The sequence below is a fragment of the Spinacia oleracea genome, chromosome 6, assembly GCF_020520425.1.
Source record: "Spinacia oleracea cultivar Varoflay chromosome 6, BTI_SOV_V1, whole genome shotgun sequence".
NCBI classification, from domain to species: Eukaryota; Viridiplantae; Streptophyta; class Magnoliopsida; order Caryophyllales; family Amaranthaceae; genus Spinacia; species Spinacia oleracea.
In genome coordinates this window covers 105,613,975-105,637,859 of record NC_079492.1, presented here as the reverse complement: position 1 = coordinate 105,637,859, position 23,885 = coordinate 105,613,975, and the positions used below count along the sequence as shown (strand labels likewise).

Genomic DNA, 23,885 nt, shown 5'->3' with positions numbered 1-23,885 from the left:
ACACGGTGAAGCCTCCGGCGGAGGTGGAAGAAGAGCCGGTGCCGCGGTGGTCGAATTGAGGAGAGAGAAAATGGGTAGTCAAAATTAATGGGTAAAAAGCTCCAACATTTAACAATGGTGTTTTTAATTTAATTACTCAAATTTGAATTAGATTTGTAAGTTTGGAGATGACAGAAATTTTGATTGCTATTTATAGAGTTTATGATACATGGTGAGTCATGAAAGAGAAGAAATTCTTGAACATTTGGCAAGCTTGCTCGTTGACACGCAAAGAAGGAGAAGAGAAGTTGGTTTTGCTATTTCTCGAGAAGATCTCGCTGCGGCCATGACCATTATGCAAAACTTCCTCTTCAACGAGAAAGAACAAGCCCAGTCAGCAGCACGGCGAGAAGCCAGGAGAGCTAGGCGACAGATATTGCTGAACATGCCCTCGACTGACGAGGACAATGTGAGGCCCGAGCAAGATCTCTCCACAATGTCAGGAACACACCTAATGACAAGGTGGAGAGAGAGCACGCGGGATACGCAACAGAGAGCTGCACAGCAGCCAGAATGGTTCGCAACACCATCTCCAACACCGCAAGCTCTCCAAAGCGGGGCGAGTGATCGCACTCGGATCCGAAGCTCGGTCCATAGCAGACTGCGACCTTCAGTTCATGATAGGCTGGGTAGCCCCTGTGGGTCCAGTAGACAACCCCAGGGCAGTGGCCAGTGGAGAAGGAGAAGGAGAAGTGACCGAACACCTAGCCCCCTACACGCCCCCAAGAAATCCCTTGGAGGGAACTCGAGGAGCGAAGGTATCAGGGCGAGACTAGGGAAGAGGATCATGACTCCAGCATCGTCCCCGTTCTCAGATGACTTTGTCATGGAGACAATCCACAAAGTGAGGCTGCCAGCACACTTGACATACAGCGGGGTTACGGATCCGAGGGATCACGTCATCTCCTATGAACACCAGATGTTTCTAAGTCCCTACTCCGAAGCCTGTTGGTGCAAATACTTCCCAACCACGCTGACAGGGGTTGCAGGAGAATGGTTCAGATCGCTGCCGAAGGGATCGATAAAAAGTTGGAAGAAATTGAAGAAGAGGTTCTGTGTGCAGTTCGTGAGCAACAATCGCCCAGAACGAACCACTGCCGAGCTAACTTCCATACAGCAAGAAAGGGACGAGAGCCTGCGAGACTTCATGGCCAGATTCATGAAAGAATCCACCAACATTCCGAACCTGCAGCCAGACGTGGCAATCTTCGCCTTGAAACACGCGCTACGGGAGGGAAAATTCCGAGACAAACTGACAATGAAAAACCCCTCCAAGATAGCGGACGTGCTCCGAATGGCAGATGCGTTCATCAGAACAGAAGAGTTCAACAAGGCCGCAACAAGGCTAAGAGGATCCTCGGATCCGAAAGACAACAAAGCAAATCAGAGTAAGCCCGAGGGTAACTCGAGGAAGGGGAAAGAGAAGGTGGGTGCGAGAGAGGCGAGCCCAAAGAAGGATGGGAAAAAGGGTGAATTTCAACCCAAATACACCAACTACACTCCACTCGCCATACCCCGAAGAGAAATTTTCAAACTCCACAAAGACGATGAAAAGTGGAAGCTACCAGACAAGCTCAGGTCCAACCCCCTCCGTAGGAACAAGAACAAGTGGTGTGAGTTCCACGATGACTTCGGCCATACCACTGAGGAATGCAACTCGCTGAAGGACAACATCGAGGACCTCATCCGCCGAGGCTACCTAAAGAAATACTTGCTCGACCGAAGAACGGAGAGGGAAGAAAAAGAGAAAACAACATCTGGAAAGCTACAAGAGCAAGCCCAGAGAAGAGTCCATGAGGCCGAAGGGCAAAAGAAGAAACCAATCCTCGTGGTGTTCGGAGGACAAAGGTCCGACCACGCCATCAAGAAACACTTAAGAGCTCTCTCCCACCGAGTCAACTTCAGCAATGGTGGGGAGAACCAGCCTACCCCCCCGAACATGACCTTCACTGCTGATGACTGCCTCGGGACCCAATACAAACATGACGACCCGTTGGTGATCGAAATGGATCTCAACAACCACAATGTCCACAGAGTACTAGTCGATGGAGGAAGCACCGTCAATATCATCTTCAGGAACTGTTTCGAGCAGCTCATCCTCGAAGAGGGAGAAGAGTCACTGACCAAGGTTAGCTACCCATTGATCGAATTCAATGGATCCGCAGCTATTCCCCGAGGAAAGATCACCCTACCCGTCACAATCGGCCAAGGCCTGGCGGCGAGAAACGTCCGAGAGGAATTCCTGGTGATGGACTGCGACTCAGTGTATAACGTCATCATGGGACGAACCATTATCCACAAAATACAAGCAGTCCCATCCACATACCATCAGATGATGATGTACGTCTCGGATGCGGGCTTCGCCGAGCGGATAAAAGGCGACCAAGAGGTGGCAAGATCAACCTGTCACACAACCATCCGTAAGCCGAAGCTAAGAGACAGTCATGGAGACGAAGATGAGAAGAGCCCTCCCCCAGGTGGAGAAAAAGAGGCCAAGAAGAGAAAGGCAGAGCCGAGCAGTATGGTAAAGCCCGCAGAGGTTGATGCTCGACTAGAGACCCTTTCCCCCGAACCAGACCAAGAAATGGAAGACATTCCCCTAGAGGACGAGTCAGACAGAAGTGTCCGAATAGGCAAAGGCCTAGGCTCAGGACTTCGAATAGAGTTGATTCAGTTGCTGAGGGATCACAAAGACATCTTCGCGTGGTCGGCGGCTGACATGCCAGGGATAGATCCGAAGATGATTTGTCACAAGCTGGATGTCAGTCCCGAAGCTCGACCAATTAAACAGAAGAAAAGAAACTACTCCTCGGAGAAAAACAAAGCTATCGCCGAATAGGTGAAGAAGCTACAAGAGGCAGGCTTCATCGAGCCGTGCATGTACCCCAAGTGGTTGGCCAATGTGGTCATGGTCAAAAAAGCGAATGGCTCATGGCGCATGTGCGTCGATTTCACTGATCTGAACCGAGCCTGCCCAAAAGATTGCTATCCCCTCCCGAGGATAGATCAACTAGTGGACTCAACCAGTGGCCATGCATTGCTGAGCTTCATGGACGCCTTTTCGGGTTATCACCAAGTGTTCATGCACCCCGACGATAGAGCGAAGACCGCCTTCATCACAAGCGCGGGAGTGTTCAACTACAGAATGATGCCCTTCAGATTGAAAGATGCCGGAGCCACCTACCAAAGACTAGTTGATCACGTCTTCGCCGATCAAAAGGGAAGGAACGTCGAGGTTTATGTGGACGATTCCATAGTAAAAAGCGTGAAAGAAGAAGATCACATCAAAGACTTGGCTGAGACCTTCGCCAACCTGAGGAAATACAACATGAAGTTGAACCCGAGGAAATGTGTCTTCGGGGTAAAGTCAGGGAAATTCCTCGGATTCATGGTGAGCGAAAGGGGAATAGACGCGAACCCGGACAAGGTCCAGGCTGCGCTAAATTTGCCCGAACCGAAGACAAAGAGAGACGTGCAAAGGCTAACAGGCAGGTTAGCCGCACTGTCGAGATTTATATCGAAAGCTTCGCATAAAGAGGCACCCTTCTTCAAAGCTCTCAAACCTAAGACCCTCCCAGGAGGAGAAGCAGAACCCATCAAAAAGAAAGGCGTCCCGAGGAAAGTGGACCCCGAGTTGGCATGGGAACAAGAGCAAAAAGATGCATTCCAGCAACTCAGGGCTCACTTAGCTCAGCTGCTGACGCTAGACAGACCGAAAGAAGGGGAGAATCTGTACTTGTACGTCGCAGTCAGCCCCAGAACTGTAAGCGCAGTGCTCCTCCGAGAGGAAGAAAAGAAACAACAGCCAATCTATTTCACCAGCCGAACCTTGACAGACGCCGAAACTCGGTACCCGCTCATTGAGGGGTGGTGGTAGCAGCTCGGAAACTGAGACCCTATTTCGATTCCCATCAAATAGTGGTGCTAACTGACCAACCATTGGAGAAATTGCTAGACAAAATAGAGAGATCGGGAAGATTGGCTGCTTGGGCTTTCGAGCTATCTGAGTTCGGGATCAAGTATCAACCAAGGACGACCATTAAAGCGCAAGCGCTCGCAGACTTCTTGGCCGAATGCTCATATCATGAAATGCTAGATGACACCAAAAGGACATGGGAGGTCTACACTGACGGATCAGTTAGGTTATGATACATATGACAAAACATAAATCATGCGGAAAACCTTAATGCCAGGAAACATATTATTTACACATAATCATTTAGCATAATTTAGGAGCATACACTTTGTAGCGTGCCCTCCCTAGCTGCGCCCGAACCGAATAAGAACAAGTCTTTAGGACTCCAAATGTCGTCCCTCCATAGATAGTCCACAGTACGTCCGGATCCGCCTCAAGTTAGACCAACTAGAATCGCCCTTAAGGTTACTAGGAATTTCGGCTATTGTGTTTGCAAGTGTATGGCTGATTTTTCTTTCAAAAACTTACCCTTTGAATACTTCAATTGTCTCTATAAATTATGACCCTGGGCACTTATTTATAGAGGTATGGAAAAGGAATTATAATCCTATTAGGATATTAATTAGTTTAATTAGAATCCTGTTAGGACTCTATTAAATAATCATTATCTAATAGTTTTAGGATTTAATCATATTTCGAATCCCGATTGCTTTAGGATTCCCGCACGAGCATTGCACGAGCACCGTACACCCGCGCAAGCCTTGCGGCCCACGCTAGGCGCACAGCGGTCGGCCCACTGCTGTTGTGCTCTCGCGCGCGCGCCCCTGGCCTTGGCTTGGCCTGGCCTTGCGCAGGGCCTGGTCGAGGCTTGGCGTGCGATGGTGCGTGTGGCTCGCTGGGCGATGGCCTGGCTTCGTGCTGGGCCTTCGTCTAGAGGGCCTCGTCCGATGCTAATTCGTACGATACGCTTCCGATTAAATTCCCGATTCCGGAATTCATTTCCGATACGAACAATATTTAATATTTCCGATTCCGGAATTAATATCCATTTCGAACAAATATTTAATATTTCCGTTTCCGGAATTATTTTCCGATTCCGATAATATTTCCGATTCTGACAATATTTCCGTTTCCGGCAATATTTCCGATTCCGGCAATATTTCCATTTCCGATAATATTTTCCGATACGTACCATGTTTCCGTTTCCGGCAACATCTACGACTTGGATAATATTTATATTTCCGATACGATCCATATTTCCGTTTCCGGCAATATCATCGTTTTCGGAGTATTCACTTGCTTGTGACGATCTCAGCTCCCACTGAAACCAAGATCCGTCGATTCCGAATATCCATAGATAGAGTATTTAATGCCATTAAATACTTGATCCATTTACGTACTATTTGTGTGACCCTACGGGTTCAGTCAAGAGTAAGCTGTGGATTAATATCATTAATTCCACTTGAACTGAAGCGGCCTCTAGCTAGGCATTCAGCTCACTTGATCTCACTGAATTATTAACTTGTTAATTAATACTGAACCGCATTTATTAGACTTAACATTGAATGCATACTTGGACCAAGGGCATTATTTCCTTCAGGATCTTCCACTGTAAACGGCTCGGGAGCCGGAGTAGTACTGATACCCCCGGTGGGAAAGAGCATAGAGTACGCCCTAAAGTTCGGTTTCAAAGAAACCAACAATGAGGCCGAATATGAGGCCGCAATCGCAGGAATAGAGCTGTGCTTATCTCTGGAAGCCGAACATGTTTGTCTCAAGACTGATTCTCAGCTTGTAGCCAACCAGATTCGAGGGGAGTATGAGACCAAATGGCCAAGCATGACAGGTTACCTAGAAAAAATCAAATCCTTAACGTCAAAGTTAAGATCCTTCGAAGTCATACTCATCCCCCAAGGTCAGAACGCACAAGCAGATGCACTATCTAAACTTGCAAGCTCAACGCTCACCGACTTGAACAGGCCAGTCCACGTGGAAGTAGACCAAGAAAGAAGCATTGACATGCCACCCCCCCACAGTGTGCAATGTGCGTCCAGAGCCGAGCTGGATGGACGCAGTCATTGCGTACAAAGAGAGGGGAGAACTTTCCGAAGACAAGCTGCAAGCAAGGAAGCTGAAAAGGTTCAACCAGTGGTTCATCATTGTCGCCAACGGAGAGCTCATGAGGAAGTCATTCTCAGCCCCACTGCTGAAGTGTGTGGGCCCAACCGATGCCGATTATATCCTAAGGGAAATCCACCTCGACATATGTGGAAATCACATCGGAGGCAGGGCACTGGCACACAAGGCACTAAGGGCCGGATTCTGGTGGCCCACCATGGTCTCCGAAGCAAAAGCGCTGACAAGGAAATGTGAGAAATGCCAGAAGTTCGCACCTGCAATCCACCAGCCAGCCCAAACCCTGCAAGCAACACTCTACCCCTTACCATTTGTACAATGGGGTTTGGATATCATCGGTCCATTCCCTTCGGCTGTGAATCAGAAAAAGTGGCTGATTGTAGGGGTCGACTACTTCAGTAAGTGGATTGAGGCCGAGGCTGTCTCATCCATCACAGAGCAACAGGTCCACAAGTTCATCTGGCAAAATATCATCACAAGGTTCGGGATACCGAGGCTAATGGTCTTTGACCATGGGAAGAAATTCGACAACACGCCACTGCAAAGATGGTGTGAACAGTTCGGTATCTGCCTCGCCTACTCAGCAGTGTGCCATCCTCAGAGCAATGGCCAAGCCGAAGCCGCAAACAAACTCATCCTCAATGCACTCAAGAAGAGAGTTGAGAACGAAAAAAGCAAATGGCTAGAGGAGCTCCCTGGGACACTCTGGTCCCTTCGGACCACCGAGAAAGAAGGCACAGGACAAACACCCTTCCACTTGGTTTACGGTTCCGAAGCTGTCATCCCTGTAGAAATCGGAACAGAAAGCCTAAGGGTCCAAGCATACAACAAGTATGATGGAATCCATGGGCAAAGCAACAATCAACTTCTGACCGAATCCTTGGATCTACTAGATGAGGCTCGGGACGAAGCCAGGACTCTCAACGCAGCCTATCAGCAAAGAGTCAGCAAGCACTACAACCGAAGAGTCAATGCCAGACCTCTAAAGGTCGGTGATCTAGTGCTCAGAAATGCTGCTGCGGTTCAGAAGGGAAAGATCCACGGGAAACTCTCGGCAACATGGGAAGGACCATACATCATCCACTCTGAAAAGAGGACTGGCACCTTTATGCTTAAAAAGTTAGATGGAACAATCTTGAAGAACCATTGGAATGCCGATGTTCTCAAGAAATATTTTGTATGATCTCACTCCTCCTTTTGTATTCCAAGTAAGTCGTTTAATGAGAAGAGGAAAGCCACTGGCACCATGTGTTTCATTAAACATATCCCTATGTCTTTCTTATTTTTCTATCACTATGTTCTCATTCGCATGCATGCAACTTCGGATCTGATCAATCCGAAGCTAAAATCAACCCGAAGTAGCCATTTCTTGGGGCCAAAAGCCCAAAAAATAGCTAACTCAAAACAACCCGCAAGGTACCGTCCATAATCCTCGGATTCGCGATACCCAGGGACATTCCGTTCGCAAAAGAGTCTCGAACAGTTATGAAGAGTTCGGCTAGGATCCACAGATCCCCGAAACTCATAACAATCAGACTTGCGATTTCTTGCCTAGGTTTCCGAACCACAAGAAGTCGGAAGAACGGGAGTTGGACATTAAAAGAGCTCAAAAGCAGACTCAACAGATCCACGGATCTGAAGAGCTCAGAAGCAGACTCTAAACATGTCCACAAAACATTAAAAGAGCTCAAAAGCAGACTCAATAGATCCACGGATCTGAAGAGCTCAGAAGCAGACTCTATATGACTACAAACGTTAAGAGCTCAAAAGCACTCTTATCAGATCCACGGATCTGAAGAGCTCAAAAGCAGACTCCAAACATGTCCAATACGGGAAAGGAGCTCAAAAGCAGACTCTCAACAGATCCACGAATCTGAAGAGCTCAAGAGCAGAATCTAAACATCTTCAGCGCTACAAAAGAGCTCGAAGTAGATTCAGGAGCAGACCGAATCCCTTAACAAATCTATGGATTTGACTCACAAACAAAGAAGCGCCTCAATAAATCTGCGGATTCAAGGACAAAAGAACTAGATACTTCGGAAGTACCAGAAGAGATAGAGAAGCAGTCAATTAACAAACAATCATTTTTATTCAATATTTGGGGGGAAAATACAAGCACATCAGTCAACTCGGCACATACCCGAGGACCCTCAAAAATTGAAAATAAAAATGAACAAGTTAAATCGGCAGCCATCAACAGATTAAAATCGGCCTACCGAAGTACACAGAAAGCAAAAATTATTAAAAGTACGACGCAGCACCGAGGCAAAAGGGGGGAAAGTCAACACAAGTTCGGAGGCCCTCAACTGGAACCAACCGACTCTGAAGAAGACGACTGCCCGAATTCCTAAGGGACTTCACCAACAGGTCCCTGAGGAGATACATTCGGAGAAGCAGCCGCAGTGGTGTCACCTTCTGAGGCGATCTTCCGAGCTTGCTGCTCCTTGGCAGCGTCATCCCGATCAGCCTGGCACTCCACCTGGTTATCCTCAGCTGCGAGCCACTTACGCACATTCTCTACCCACTTGAAGTCAGACATGTTCTTGGCAAACATCCTGCGGCAGCCGAGGATCCCCTCCCAGTACATATCCTGGCATTGATCTCCAGTATACATCTGGGCCTTCTGCTCCTTCAGACGCTTGACGTCATCTTCAAGGACGGGAACCCGATCAGCAAAGGCTTGGAGTTTCATATTGCTCTCCCGAAGCTCCACAATAGTAGCGTCCCTTTTGTGAAGCTTGGCCTCGAGGTCAGCTCGCTCTGCGGCGCTCTTCTTCGCTTCGGCAACATGCTTTAGAGCACCCTCCTCCACTTGGAAAGTCAAAACGCCAACCTCCTTGCCAATCTGGAGCAAGGCATCCCCACCTTCCTTGGTAAATTCAGCAACCTCTCGCCTCGCTTTCGCAAGCTCACGCACGAGGAAGCTGAACTTTCGATCAATGTTGGGGATGTCCCGAGCATAGAGCTCTTCAAACTTGCGGAGCCGCCTCTCATCATGAAATTGACATACGGCAACAAAGGAGCTCCAATATGCAGACTGGGGGAGAAGGCAAAGTTAGGAGAAACGAGGAAAAGAAAGCAATAAAAAAACGAAAAGTAAAACACGCACACTACCTCATTCATATGGTACTGAGCCATCTTGGTCGGATGGTTCACCACCTCCCCAGGAATGCGGAACTGCGGGATCCCGCGAAGCAAGTTTTCGTGGGCAGCTTCGGGACCGACCAGAGAGCCCACATGAGCCAAGGGGTCCTCACCCAACACAGCAGGGCGAGCGTAGAGAGCCATGGTTTCCCGAACTTCAGACGGAATCCTTTCAAAGGAACATCCGCGCAGGGGTCTCCATGGACCAACCCTTCCAACACAGAAGTGGAAGTTGAGCCCAAAGTCTCACGAGGCCTCTTAACCCCACGACCTTCGGAGGGTCCACCTTCAGCAAGTTGGAGAGGCGAAGGCTGCTCGGCACCTTCGGCGGCAGAAGTTGGGTTCTCCGCAGCCTCAGAATCAGAAATCTCCACCACGACCTTAGGTGGAGTCTGAGGATCCTCTCCCATCGCAGCACCAACCTCCTCAGAAGCAATACCCTCAGTGGGAACCATAGGGATATCCACCTCGGCTTGCTCCAACTCATGGGTAATGTCCTCAACGAACACTTCCGTTGGAGTCAAGGGCTTCAGCGGCGAAGGAACATCAGTCTCCTTGGCCAAAGGCTGATCCACAGGATCATTAGTCACCAGCACGACGACACTTTTCAACCTTTGGCCAGGGAGGGGAAAGAAGCGACGCAGATTCTCGGGGAGAACCATCTCCTTTTCCTGCCGAGCAAGGTACCGCTCTCCTGCTTCAGCGAGGCTTGGATCCGAGGCAACAACCTGTTGAACCTTTTCCTTAGTTAAAAAAGGTCGTTGGCTCAGAAACTCAAGAACCTCGGGGCGGGGAGTTACCTTGGAAGACTTCTTCTTCTTCTTCTTTGGGCTCGCCCCCGAAACAGACTTCCCTTTCTGAGAAGTTTCTTCCTCCGAAGACTTGCGCTTTTTCAACCTCCGCGACTCCTAGAAGAGATATGAGTGAGAAAGCAGGCAAAAAATAGAACAAGGAAGATGGTAAAAGAAGCAACGCTTACCTCGGGAAGGGTAAAAGAAGGAGGAGATGAGGCAGACGAAACAATGGGAGCAATAACTGCCACCTCAGGACCCTGCAACCAAAGGAAAGAGATCAATCTCTACCCCAGCAGAAAACACCTCATACCCAAAAAGATAAAACAAGAATGTTACCGAATCAGAAGTAGTTACCAGCTCAGGCAGAACAGTCTGTCTCGAAACGGCTTCTCCAGGACGGTCGGCAGACCAAGGGTCGGCTCGGACGTCTTCAAGATGGGCCAAGGCGTGATCCGAGAACTTGTAGCTATCTAGCCTCGGCTGCCGAGGGTTAGATGCCTTGAAATCGTAGGGAGGGCAACTCTCAAGCCTTCTAAGGAGTACCCCAATTTATGAGGGTCAATAGCAGCCTCGCCGTACGCTACAACAAAACAAGAGAGAGGGTCAGATACAGGCAAAGCCAAGGAGAGGCAAATACCTCACCTGAAGCACGATCTCATCACAAGAAATCTCACCCCTATCATAGATCCGACTGAGACCGGCAGCAGTGAGGAGAGCCTCCTGAGTGATATAATGGAAGTTAGGAAGCCAATGCAAGGGCTCCCTAGTCGTTTTCGCTCGGAACCACTCCAGAAGAGCAACATGATCCGGATTCCCCAGATCGACCGGGACAACCCTAGACATCTCCGGATCCACCCTGACAAACCATTTCGGTGGCGCATAATAATGGGGATGCTTCGGATCCACTGGCACCCGCACTAGAAGCCATTGCTTCTTCCAGTTATGAACCGAAGAAACATAAGGGAACGCAGTCAGATACTGCGAGTCGCTCTTCCGAAGCCGCTTGTTGGTAATGGTCCACCAACCATGTTGGGCATTCTGATTCCTCCCAAGCTCATGTATCTCCTTGAAAACCTCGAGAGACGGGGGATAACCCAGAAAGTCGCATGTCCAGCGGTAAGAAATGATATGGCGCATCGACTTCGGCGTCAACTGCGCCAAAGAAATGTTATACTCCTCCAACACTCGGGAGACAAACGGATCCAAAGGAAATCGAAGCCCATAATCAAAGTGATGGAGATACACAGCAATTAAGCCTGGGGGCGGCCTCGTCACCCGAGCGTGCTTCTGAAGCGGAAGCTCACACCAGTAGCCCAGGGCATATTGAATGCCATAAAGATCTTCGGCGAGCCGATGATAGTGTCCTCGACGAGCCTCAACTAACCACTCCCCTTCAACGGTCGTGCCATCGGGACCAACAATCTCACTCGGATCATCAAAGAGAGCCGCAAGTTTACCCTTAGGATCCGCCTCTTCCCACCGCCTCGGGAAGAAAGGGCGAATAAGAAAACGGCCAGTAGCGCCGGTTCCATGACTCGGCCCAGCGCGAGCCCCACTCCCTGAGCGCTCTTCAGCCTCAGAAGAGGTCTTCGCCGATCTATCCTCGGAGCCACTAGACGAGGATACCACACCCGTCTTCGTTTTCCATCTTCCCCCAGCCATGGCAAAAACTCCAAAGAAAGAGTGCCGAAATACGAAGAATCGGAGAGTAAAAAAGAGAAAACGAGAAACAAATTACCTTCCTCGGAGCGGAAATTGCCGACAAGTCGAACGGAACAAAGACCCGAAGCTGATTCTTGGCAAATTCGCGAAGATCTAAAGGAAACTCACAAGAAAAACCACCGGAATTCTGGGAGGATTTGAGAAAGATTTTTGCGAATAAAGTTTTGAACGAAGGGTTGGGTCGAGTATTTATAGGCCACCACCCACTGAAACTGCCTAACTTCCACTTTGTTCTGGGCCGTTCGATCGACGTCATCCATGAAGCATCCATGCGACACCTGCCCCACTAATGCATGGTTCCAACACCCCTTTTTGAAAAAAGAGAGGGAAAACTTTCCAACTTCTGATACATGGAAACCCGCCCATTTATTCCTAAATGGACCGGGTCTGGGGGGCATGTTGTTTGGGCTCCCAATTGACTATCAATTGGGCCACTAAGTCCAAAGCCCAATGGCTCAATATAGCAGCATCAAACCCACAAGCACTACATTCCAAAGGCTATTCAGCCACCAATCAAGGCCCAAGGCCCACTTGCAATAAATAACCTAAGGGGATTTATTGTACAAACACTATAAATAAGCCGTCATGGCTCACATACCAAGGTACGTCCATTTCACGCCTTAAGACTACTCTTCTAGAGAACTTCTCTCTCTAGAATCCGAGCATTGCTCTTACTTAGGCATCGGAGGGGCTTTCCTCGGAAACACCCCCGAGGCCAGTAACTTGTTTATTGTGCAGGTTGATTTGGACACGACACAATCGAGCTAGCAAGATCTTCAACACACGCAAAAGGGCCTTCATTCGAAGCCCATTGTTTCATCCATTTCAACACCGGAACACCTTATGACCTTGGTTTTTGGTGGCTCATGCACAACATACAAATGGTACCACCCATCTTGTTCCCTAGAAAACAAGAATTCAGGAATATCATTATCATCCTTAAGCTCTTTCCTACCAATAAACAAGCTATGCCCATGCTCCCGATACCAAAATTGACCAGCCTCCTCGTAACCTAAATCACCCTTCACCTAACCAACAAACTCAAAGTAACACACTTCACTAACCTTAGGGTGCAATAACCCATATTTCTCACTATCCCCTTTCTCATATGTTGTTTTGCCCTTCCTAGTAACAAACCGACCCCCGTGATACAACCTAATATTAATCGGTTCCATCAATTTATAAACGGGGTAATCTACCGGTATCCTATTGTTAAACCTGTTTCAATCACGCAAAACCCAACAACATACATTTCAGATTAATGCAACAATATGATAGAAATGAGGGCAAATTCAAATTAATTTAGGGATTATTTATCAACATAATATAATCAATTCTTAATCAGATTTTAATGAAATAGTGGGCAAATTCGAATGAAATTAGGACAAATTCGAATGAAATTAGGGCTAATTACCTATAAACTAACAACCACCAATACATTGTTCACCACAAAATTAAGCAATTAAACAATTAATTAATTAATTAATTTATTAAATATTAGTTAATTAATCCATTTCAAATCCAGATTACAGTCCACTAAACCCTAACCTAATTAAAAAATGCGAAAATGGTAAAAAAGAGGGGAAAAGCAATCTGACCTTGTTTTGTTTATTCTCCTCAAAGTAAAAATGACGTCTTCACTTTCGTCCTTCTTTTTACCCTTTCTTTGACCCTTCTTCACCATTTTTGCAGAATTTTCAGAACACAAGGACAAGAGGACGAATATTAGTAATTGAGAAGAAATTTTTCTGGGTTCTTGAGAACGACAGAGGTGAGAGAAACGACAGGGGAGAGAGAGAAATGAATACCTGAAGTCAACTGAACTTATTGCGACATTGATGATGCTTCACCTACCCAACATTAATGGCGAAAGACGAAGAGAGCAGAGGTGAGAGAAGACCGCGTTTTTTTTAGGTTAACCAAATGGGTCAGTTGGATTTGGAGGGAATTTGGGAAACAAAATAAATTTTTTTTTTTAATTTTTTTTTACGAAAAATATGCCACGTGTTTTACTCCGGCTGACACATATGCAAGTCAACGGGAGAAATAAGAGTCAACTGCAAAAATCCGGCAAGTGGTCCTAGTCAACAAAAAAATAAAAGTTTGAGGTCCCAAATTGCCACTTTTGTTATAAAAGGTCCTTTCTCACACAAAAACCTTTATAAAAGGTCATTTCTAACAAAAAATCCTTATTATTATTATTATTATTATTTTTTTTTATTTTTTTTATTTTTTATCAGCTCATTATTATTATTATTATTATTATTATTATTATTATTATTATTATTTTCCGTGTTCCCGTGTCCATCATTTTTAAGAAGGTGTATCCCCTTACCCGTATCGTATCCTGTCCGTATCCGTTTTGGTGCAACCTAGTTGATGAGATTCAGCTTCTATTTCGCGTAGATAAGTCATTGAGTTATAGAGTTAGCCATACAAAACACTAAGTTAAAAAAGTGAATACCAAAACACATTAAAAAAAATTAAGAAGTATGTTTCTTTCAACAACAAGATAATCAGTTATAATAATTATCCACTTAGGAAAGCTAAGCCGTTCAGATTTGTAAAAATCAATTAGATAATTTTATACTAACTAATAACTTTCATGCTAATCTTATACTAACTATTAATCGTATCTCAAGATATTAAAAAAGATTCTCTTTCAACTTTAATGCTAAGTACACGGCATATCTAAGTAATTTTTTTTAATTAATTGAAATGTGAAAATTGCTTTAAAGTACAGTCGTTTTGAACAGGGTGCACAATGCGCTGCTCACTGTGTACCCGGGTATATAATCCAATATAATTTACGGTTCCCTAGTTCATTCTCAGATAAACAAATGGAACAAAGTGACTCGAGTGAGTCACTTATGAAGGGACGGAGGGAGTGCTAGAAACGAACATGCTACGAGCGTGGTGAATACTGAACAAAAGGTCTTGCATACACAAGGCGTGCACCAGCATAACTTTTACCCAGTTTTCTCTAACTTTTACCCAATTTTCTCTAACTTTTATATTATTAAAACAAAATTGATAGATAAATATTTTAAAGGGTTAAATAATTAATTTTATACATTATAAGTGATTTTGAAGATTTTTTTTAATTAAAATTAAAATAAACATTATTATTACTAAAAAAAATAGATAACTTTTATCTATAAAAGAGTAACTTTTAAGTATTTTACGTTAACTTTAACTTTTGCGAACAATATTTATCGTATATCCCGTGTAAATAAGAATTTGTGAATACAAGAACAAAAAGTTAGGACTAAAGGAGTTCGGACTTCGGAGAGGTAAAAAAGATAAGGTGTGAGATGATGCTCGTGAAATGAACAGACCCACCATCTTTCCCTTTCAATTCTCTGCTGCTTTGAAATTTCTTCCTAATCACAAAGGCGGCTGATACTGATACATAGTACGGAGTACATCATCTTCCTCTTCTATTTATTTATTTATTTATTTTAACTTCACTTTCGCCTACCAATTGGTTTCACTGCCTCCCTTTATTTCTCATCGTCTTCTTCTTTCCTTCTTCTTACAAGGTAATCTTAATTTCATCTCACTTTGCTTTGTCATCATTATTATTTATTATTCAATTTGCATCTATTTTATTCATCTCCCACCTTAGTTTTGAACTGGGTTTTGCTTATTTATGTTGATTGTTTGAGAAAGTTAGTTTTTTTTGACTCGGGGTTTTAGCCTTTGATGGGCAGGGTTTTGAATTTGTCCTGTTTCTATTGATCATCAATTGGTTTAGGGTTTTTGAGAATTTAAATCAAGAACAAAAGTCATGGGTTCCCAATTTGGGGAAATTTCTGAAAATTTTGTAAATGGGAACCAGCCTGTGAATGGAAGCCTGTCCCCAGGTTATGATGAGTCAATAAATTATGCCAATTTGTTCAATTACAAAGACCCTTCTCAAGACCTCACTTCCTTGAACCTCCCAAGCCCTTTAGATTACCCGGATGTGCCCGAGGTGAGCTCGTTCTTGGGGGCGAGCCAAGGGGTTGAATTATCAGATGATAGCGATTCGGATGATGTTCTTAAATACATTAGCCAAATGCTTATGGAAGAGGACATGGAGCAGAAACCGTGTATGTTCCATGATCCTTTAGCTCTACAAGCTACTGAAAAACCTTTTTATGATGCATTGGGCAAGAAATACCCTCTCACTGACCATACTGTAGATAGCCCGGATGACCGGTCATGGAGCTCACCTAGTGATTCTAGTGGCAGCACTTGTAGTTCTAGTTCAAATTCAACCAATTCTGTGGATCCTACAGTGGTTGCTGATTTGAGTGATCATAGTAAGCCCTTGGTAACTCAAGCTCCTCCAATTCAATCATATTCCCAGACACCAACCATTTCTCAGTGGTCATTTGGTCCGTTCAGTTCCTTTAGTGGCAGTACTTCTAATGGTTCATTTCCTTCCGGTCTTGATTTGCCAATGGATATGAATTTTTTTAGCCAGAAAGAGTCCATAATTCAGTTTCAGAAGGGAATGGAGGAGGCTAGTAAGTTCCTTCCAAAGAACAATAATATCGCCATTGATCTGGAGAACATCAATTTTCCTAGTGAGACAAAGCAGGATGCTTCAACCGTGGCTGTTAAGAAGGAGAAGGGTGAATCTCCTGATGAATCAAGGGGAAGTAAGATTCATTATCGTGAGGACGAGGGTTTTGAGGAAGGCAGGAATAGCAAGCAGTCAGCTGTTTCTATTGAAGAGGCGGAGTTGTCTGAAATGTTTGATAGGGTTTTGTTATGTTCTCACCCTAAGCACGATTGTGCCATCCCTTTGGACTCTGAGAAGGGATTACCATCACAGGCTAGCCAATCACAGGGACAGCAGGGAGGAAAGGGTCGACCTAGGAAACAAGGTAGTAATAAAACTATGGTTGATCTAAGGACTCTATTAATCCTCTGTGCGCAATCTACTGCATCGGATGATCGTAGAATTGCTGATGAATTGCTGAAGCAGATTAGGGAGCACTCATTTGCTGGAGGGGATGGATCACAAAGGTTGGCTCATTATTTTGCTAATGCTCTTGAGGCCCGCTTGGCTGGAACTGGGTCACAGATTTATACTGCCCTGAATTCCAAGAAAACATCAGCTGCTGATATGCTGAAAGCATATCAGTTCTTCATTCGCACATGCCCGTCGAAGAAGATCTCTATTGGCTTTGCAAATCATACAATTTTTAATGAAGCCAATAAAGCTGCAAAGCTTCATGTCATAGATTTTGGCATCCTCTATGGATTCCAATGGCCTGCCCTTATTGAACGCCTGTCAGAGCGAGATGGTGGTCCCCCAAAACTTTGTATTACTGGGATTGATCTTCCCCAGCCTGGGTTTCGGCCAGCCGAAAGGGTTGAGGCAACAGGACGTCGCTTGGCAAAATATTGTGAACGGTTTAAAGTCCCTTTTGAGTATCATGCTGTTGCACAAAAATGGGAAACAATAAGAGTTGAGGACTTGAAGATAGAAAGTGATGAGGTAGTTGCAGTTAACTGTCTATACAGGTTCAAGAACCTCCTTGATGAGACAATAGTAGTGGATAGTCCGAGGAATGCAGTTCTGAACTTGGTGAGGAAGATAAAACCTAACGTCTTTGTGCATGGTGTTGTGAATGGATCTTACAATGCTCCTTTTTTCGTCACACGTTTCAGAGAGGCCCTGTTTCATTACTCCACCTTATTTGATATGTTTGATACCAATGCCTCCCGGGAGGATTCTGAGAGATTGATGTTCGAGAAAGAGTTTTATGGCAGGGAGATCATGAATGTTGTCGCTTGTGAGGGCACAGAGAGAGTTGAAAGGCCAGAGACATATAAGCAGTGGCAAGTCAGGCTTAACAGGACGGGGTTTAGGCAAATGCCGTTAAATCAGGAGATCATCAACATGCTGAGGTGCAAGGTCAAGGGAAATTACCACCGAGACTTTGTCATTGATGTTGATGGGCATTGGACATTGCACGGATGGAAGGGGCGGATAACCCATGCCATCTCTGCATGGGTTATGGCCTAGATCTTAATGCAGCGCACCTCATGGGTGATGGTCCTCAAGGCTGAAAAACTGCACATGTACTTGGGGAATGCTGCAAGATGACATTTTCTAAAGGTTTAGTTTACTAACAATGAGTTGGGTGGAGCTAATTCGCGGAAGCTTGTAATTTGTTCTGATATGAAACAAAACACTTGTGTATCAGAAAATGTCGACGCAATGATAACCGGATGCCTGAAGTGTGGAATGTAGATATTGTAACATGAAATTTGCAGACTGTTTCTTTTTGTGAATTTTCGTTGGCTTCGTATTGTTATACTTCTACTACTCCATATGAGATAGTTAGATCTTAGGTGTTTGTTCTCACACATGCTTGCAGTTTTTAGAATGGGTTAGCAAAGCAATACAAGTATTTTGTACTGTAGTTTTTGGTTGGAAGGAGAACTGAAATTGTTTCATAAAAGCATTTATTATTTTTCTGAAAAAACTTCAATGATTTAGTTAATTAAAAAAAAAAGGTTGGGGTAAATTCTAAAATCTCTCTCCTGTTGTTTCTCCTTCCTCCTTCCTTCTCTCATGTTCTTCTTTTTGGGGATGATACCTCAATGGCGATGAGTATCATGAACAACTTCACTCTCGGATTCGAATGGAGATAAGAGAAGACAAACATTAATAGCAGCATCATCTTTCTTGCTCTCCATCAAAGTACAGAAATGTGAGATGAGCTTTAAGGTAAGAACAAACCTTAAATTTGAGTCTTTACCCTAAGTGGGCATTATCTTCATCCAATCATCTTCGAAAGCAAGAAGTTCTTTCCGTTTCAAGTAACAACCGCCTCTCCCGAAACTGTACTCAAGGTTAGCTGTTCTATTGTGTTTTCTTTCGGCTAATTAGTGTTCCAATTTCTGATGTTTCAATAACTTTTATGCTATATTTTGTTGAATAATTTAGTTGATTTTTGCATTTTTTTGATCACTTCCGCATATATTTTGATATTAAAGAATTGATGTGTTGATTTTGGGAATATTAGGTTACTGGGGGATGAATAATGGGAAATTTTCGAGTGACTTTTGCGAGTTAGGGTTCTCAAATTTAGTTGTTGATGCAATTAGTTAGTCAAGCAATTCCCTAATTTAGGTTTTTCACTTAGGGTCCTCTAATTCACAGATAAATTACATTGAGGACTTGAATTTTGTTTTCTATTATGATTGTCGTCTTCAGAATTCTTAAGAAAATTGTGCAAATTCTGGTGACTCTAATCTGTCGCCGCAGAAAAGCTAGCCCTTCGTTGATTAATTGTATTCTGAGTATTGTTCCCACAGATCATGAAAGTATACAAGGAGTTGATTAATGGATACAAAAATCAAACATATGCTCCTATACATTTGTTTTTTTGACAGCATTGTATGAGACTAGAGAAATATTTTTAACATACAATTAATCATCTTCGAAAGACAACAAGGAGTTATTTTTTCTTAACATATGCTCCTAGGTTTGCCCCTGGATTGTCTTTTCCCTTGAGCCAGCCTTCAAGGTGAGTTTTCTGTTAGATTCCTTTATGGCATTTTGATTTGTCGGGTCTTAAAGAAGCCGAGGTTTAAAATCTATAGTGAGCCCTGGAACAGCTGTGAGAGTCACCGTACATGAGATCAAGTTTTCCTTCCAACCAGAAATAGGCTTAAATCTATATCTATATCAGCTTATCATCATGTTTACAGCAACAAGGAGTGGAGCAACCAAAAGTTAGATGACATGTTTTGAGATTAAGCAATATCGTAATTTTTAATTTTGGATTAAGCTTATCGTCATTGTTTATAAGGCAACTTTCAGAAAGTGGCTTTCTAAGCATGGACTCAAACCTTTGTTTCTGTTCACTAAATCCTTGGGTTTGGCTTTCATAGTCATCTTTTCTTTTCCGGATCTCTCAACCCAATTCTATTATTTGTTCTGTTTGTGTTTTCACATTCCTTCTCCTATTTCTATTAATGGAAACCTTGGCATAATTGAGAAGTGTCCAAACTTTATTGTTGTTTTATAGGTGCCAAATGCCAGTGTCATACTCAACTATTTTATGAAAACAGACCAACTGCTCCTTAGAGTACCGTGAACACTATTTTCTTGTTTGCTTTTTTAAGCAGTCTTTGACTCTTTGTAACCAATACGAAGATTCCTGATTCTATATGCATAATTGACTTTTTTGTGCTGCAGGAATGTGTGTGCCGAGGATTGTGAATCAGAACCAAGTGATGCTGCTAGACGTTATGTTCAGGTGCATTTTCATTTTTGGATTTTATCAAATTTGTTAGTCACTACATGATTTAGAATTTTAGACTAGAGTAAGGAATTTCGACCGTGCTCGTTCAGTTGCCGAGTAAAGGTATCTCTTGTTTCCTCCCGAAAAAACAGCAGATCTAGATGCGAGATGATCCCGAACCTATTTCATAACCACCATCCATCACCAATCACATTCCACATCTTGATCGGAAATCCGTGGCGTGGTAGCTTCTTTCTCAACTCTCCCATACTGGAAAACCGCTTAAGCCCGTTTCCTCGCTAAAGCTCGAAGTTGAGCTTAAGCGAAGCTGAAAGGGACTTTTCTTCTGTTTAAGAGGATTCCTATACCCTGGAACTTTGCCTATACTGCCCACTAACCATAAGGTAAACCGAAGGATTTTGTTAGTCACTACATGATTTAGTTCGGGAGGGGATATTTTTTCTTCATCCGGGGGTCACATGAAACTCATTATCTAAATTTATTATAGTTCTTCTTTGTAACCAAATTGGTATGCCAGAGTATTCCTTTAGTGTATCTGATAATATTTCCTATCATGACTTTGCAATGAACTCAAATTCTCCACACCCAATAGGTCATGGTCTAACTAACTTTTACCTAATCCTAATGTTCTTTGTCAATTTAATTTATAAAGAGATGTAAGAGCCATTTGTTATAGAAGTGCTTGTGACGTAGAATAACAAAAACTTGAGTTGTAAACTTATCATTGTTGCCAGCTTTTCTATCACCTTATTAAGTGATGTCTATTTTGGTCGGCCAGAAAGCTATTGAGCAGTGAAGTGAATTGAGTTATTTGACAGTTTGGTACTGAGAACTGTATATAGAACTATAGAAGCGTTCATGTTTTCTGCATGTGGATTTTTGGATAAACGTTATATTTTCAAACTATTCACCATTAGCAGCAAAGTGGCTTGCAGCAAAGTGGTCATTTGGGGGCATCTCTTTCCATGGTGGTGGTGTTCCTCTTCTTCCTATTCTTCTAAGAGTGAACTGTCTGCACCATGTTCTTTCATCTACGGCTATTTTGTGTTCTCCAGACAATATATCCCACCATTTTCTCCTACTTTAAAAACATCCAATATTTCTTTTATTCTTGTGCGAGTACTTAGCTGAACTATTTATTTAGTCTGAGACATCCAATATTTCTGTTATTCTATAATTGCATTCCTGTTGAAGCATGTAATTACGGAATGGTATGTTGTGTGTTTCAGCTCTTGTGGTTATTTTGATTTTATCTGTTGTCAGCTTTTCTTGTATCTTGGTTCTATTAGAGTGCTTTGTAGTATGCCCTTACTTGTAGTGCTACGTGAGTCAATGTGACTATGTTTGGAAATTTGAGTCAGCAGTGCTTGCATTATACGGAATATGTTGCATCAAAGTGGACTTGCCCATTTCTCTTACCAATTTGCACTGAAGATCTTATCAAGTAATTTTAATTTGGCTTGGTTAACCTAAATAGAAGGAATGATGTCTACATTTCTAACATTAAGTGTTGTTAGTTTGAGATTGATGTTGGTTATCTCTTTCTTACGTGCTGCTGGAGATTTTTAATAAAATTTTCAGGGTTTGGAGGGTATGATGTTCATCATTATCATCATTATCATTACCCCATTGCCTCAAAGAGGCTCCCACAAGAAGCGGGGTAAGGGGGGGTCGGACGTACGCAACCTTACCCCTGCAATTGCAGAGAGGTTGTTTCCAATTGACCCAAAAGCGATAACGGGACAACAACGGGACAACCATCTTCTACTTCATGGAAAGGAAGCGAAGAGGTATTAAGAGCCATTTTGATTTAGTCCATTTCATCCCACATCCAAAAGAAGAAATGAATCTTTGGCTCCATCGGAAATGGACATGGAGGGTATGATGTTAACTAGAGATTTTTAATAAAATTTCATGGTTTTTCAAAGTTGGAGATGTTACCCAGCTTAGTAAGTACAGTTCTGAAGTAGTTTGAAAGGTTTTGGAGAAATAATTAGAGTAGATTATAGGAGCATTGTTGTTCTAGCTAAACTATGTGTTCTCAGCTTGACTTGAAAGTAATCCGAAATCACGAGCGTGAGGAATCCAGCCTGCATCCTGTGTTTTCTATTGGCTCTACCTTATTTGATATTCTTCACTTGGAGATGATACTGCTGACAACTTTCACTTTTTTTTTAATCTTTGCATCAGTTCGTCCTTCTGTTTATTATTGTGATGATCTGATGGGGTTCTGTTTTCGTGCATTATAGGCATTCAATCAGGAATGAAGACATGCAGAGCATCATAAGGTATTCATGGTTTGCTGGCGCCATTAAGGCTTTTGGGTAAGTATCATTTTTCACTACTCTAGCTTGAAACATTTTTGTTCTATTTTTCTTGCAAGGCTAACAACTTAACATGAGGTCTATTTTTATAGGTATTCTGTTGAAGCCTTGGAAACGCTGTTGATTCCCATGGTGAAGGATGCCACTGAGGCCCTTGGTTCCATGGGAAATGATACTCCCTTGGTCGTGATGTCAAACAGAGAGAAACTCAATTTCCAGTACTCAAGCAGCTGTTTGGTCAAGTCACAAACCCTCCCATTGATCCTATCAGGGAGAAAATTGTGACATCCATGGAGTGCATGATTGGTCCTGAAGGTGATCTCACAGAAATGACTGTCTCTCATTGAAGGGGCCTCTTTTATCAATTGAAGAAATAGAAGCTGTTAAAAAGATGTACTACAGAGGCTGGCGTAGCAACGCAATTGATATCACTTATCCCAAGACCCTGGGCAGGAAAGGCTTGGAGCAGACATTGTGCTGAAGCAAGGGATGCAATAAAGGAAGGTTACACAGTTTTTGTGCTTTCTGACAGGTATGTCTAATCTCTAATATCAATTTTTTTCCTGTCCAAATGATTAAAAAGAAAAGAAAAAGTTTATTTTCACAAATTCTGTGATTTGACTATTCTCTTTCTCTGTCCCTTTCTCTCTCTTTTGTAGCTTTCTCGCCACGTAGAGTTACAGTGAGCTCTCTATTGCTTGTACAACGAAGGAGCCTTTGATGATATTATCACGTCGCATTGTTTGGTACTCCAACGTGTGCTTCTGATATAGGTTAGATTGTTTTGCTCAACATACATATTCATTCTTACAGTATAAAGTATGGTCATATTATATAAACTGCAAATACTCTTACTGCTCTGTGTAACTGATGATTTAAGTTAATATTAATCCATTAATAGTCATTCTTACATTATGAACTTCTTGACTATGTCAATCATCTATGTGGCTGCAATGGTATTCAACAATAGATAACTGATATAGATCATGACATACAAATTATTGGATTAGAAAGGATAGGTGAAATTTGAGATTAACCATTGAAAATATAACTGAACTCTGAAGTCTAAGTCAATGATCTTTAGTCCTGTTAAAGTAGACTCAATCTTTACTGTATCTTTTTTGTTATTGGATGTATACCATTTTCTGATGCTTTAATGTGTTGTAGATAGTGGACAATCTACCTTTTTATTAGTCCTAGCCCATACGAAGGCCAAGATTTGTGATTGAACATGCTGTCTGAATTCGGACATTTAGAGCAGATGGTTTTGAACCTTTTTAATGCATATGCTGCCTTAGTGTAAAACTGCTTGAGTGCCCTGGATACGTTCATATCTCTCTTCCTAACTGTCAACCCCTCTATTTGAATTTACTACTTCGTATTTTCTTCTATTCATTTTGTTGGCGTAAGGACGAGTAATTGTGTATAGATTGTTGAAGATTGAAAGAGAAATCTTAGAAAGAGGAGAAAGAATGAAGATTATGCTTAATAATTTGAGTTAGATGTCCTTTGACTAAGCTTGGTATACCACTAT

At 43.3% G+C, this 23,885-nt stretch overlaps 2 protein-coding genes across 2 annotated transcripts; both read left to right on the top strand.

Moving 5' to 3' along the window:
- The first annotated feature begins 15,075 nt into the window (after positions 1-15,075).
- On the top strand, positions 15,076-18,176 carry LOC110802547 (scarecrow-like protein 33). Its single transcript, XM_022007975.2, has one exon. It carries the CDS (start codon positions 15,542-15,544, stop codon positions 17,774-17,776), a length of 2,235 nt encoding a protein of 744 aa, XP_021863667.1. The 5' UTR covers positions 15,076-15,541; the 3' UTR covers positions 17,777-18,176.
- Positions 18,177-20,027: 1,851 nt separating this feature from the next.
- LOC110802548 (uncharacterized) lies at positions 20,028-23,266 on the top strand. The gene is made up of 4 exons (XM_056831322.1): positions 20,028-21,817; positions 22,277-22,351; positions 22,444-22,883; positions 23,011-23,266. The coding sequence occupies exons 1-3, from the start codon at positions 21,621-21,623 to the stop codon at positions 22,634-22,636; spliced, it is 465 nt and encodes a 154-aa protein (XP_056687300.1). The 5' UTR covers positions 20,028-21,620; the 3' UTR covers positions 22,637-22,883; positions 23,011-23,266.
- Positions 23,267-23,885: the final 619 nt, after the last annotated feature.

Coding starts and splice junctions, on each gene's coding strand:
- LOC110802547 (XM_022007975.2), top strand. CDS start 15,542: ATGGGTTCCCAATTTGGGGAAATTTCTGAAAATTTTGTAAATGGGAAC.
- LOC110802548 (XM_056831322.1), top strand. CDS start 21,621: ATGATGTTCATCATTATCATCATTATCATTACCCCATTGCCTCAAAGA. Junction 21,818..22,276: donor CATGGAAAGGAAGCGAAGAG/GTATTAAGAGCC, acceptor CGTGCATTATAG/GCATTCAATCAGGAATGAAG. Junction 22,352..22,443: donor GGCGCCATTAAGGCTTTTGG/GTAAGTATCATT, acceptor CTATTTTTATAG/GTATTCTGTTGAAGCCTTGG.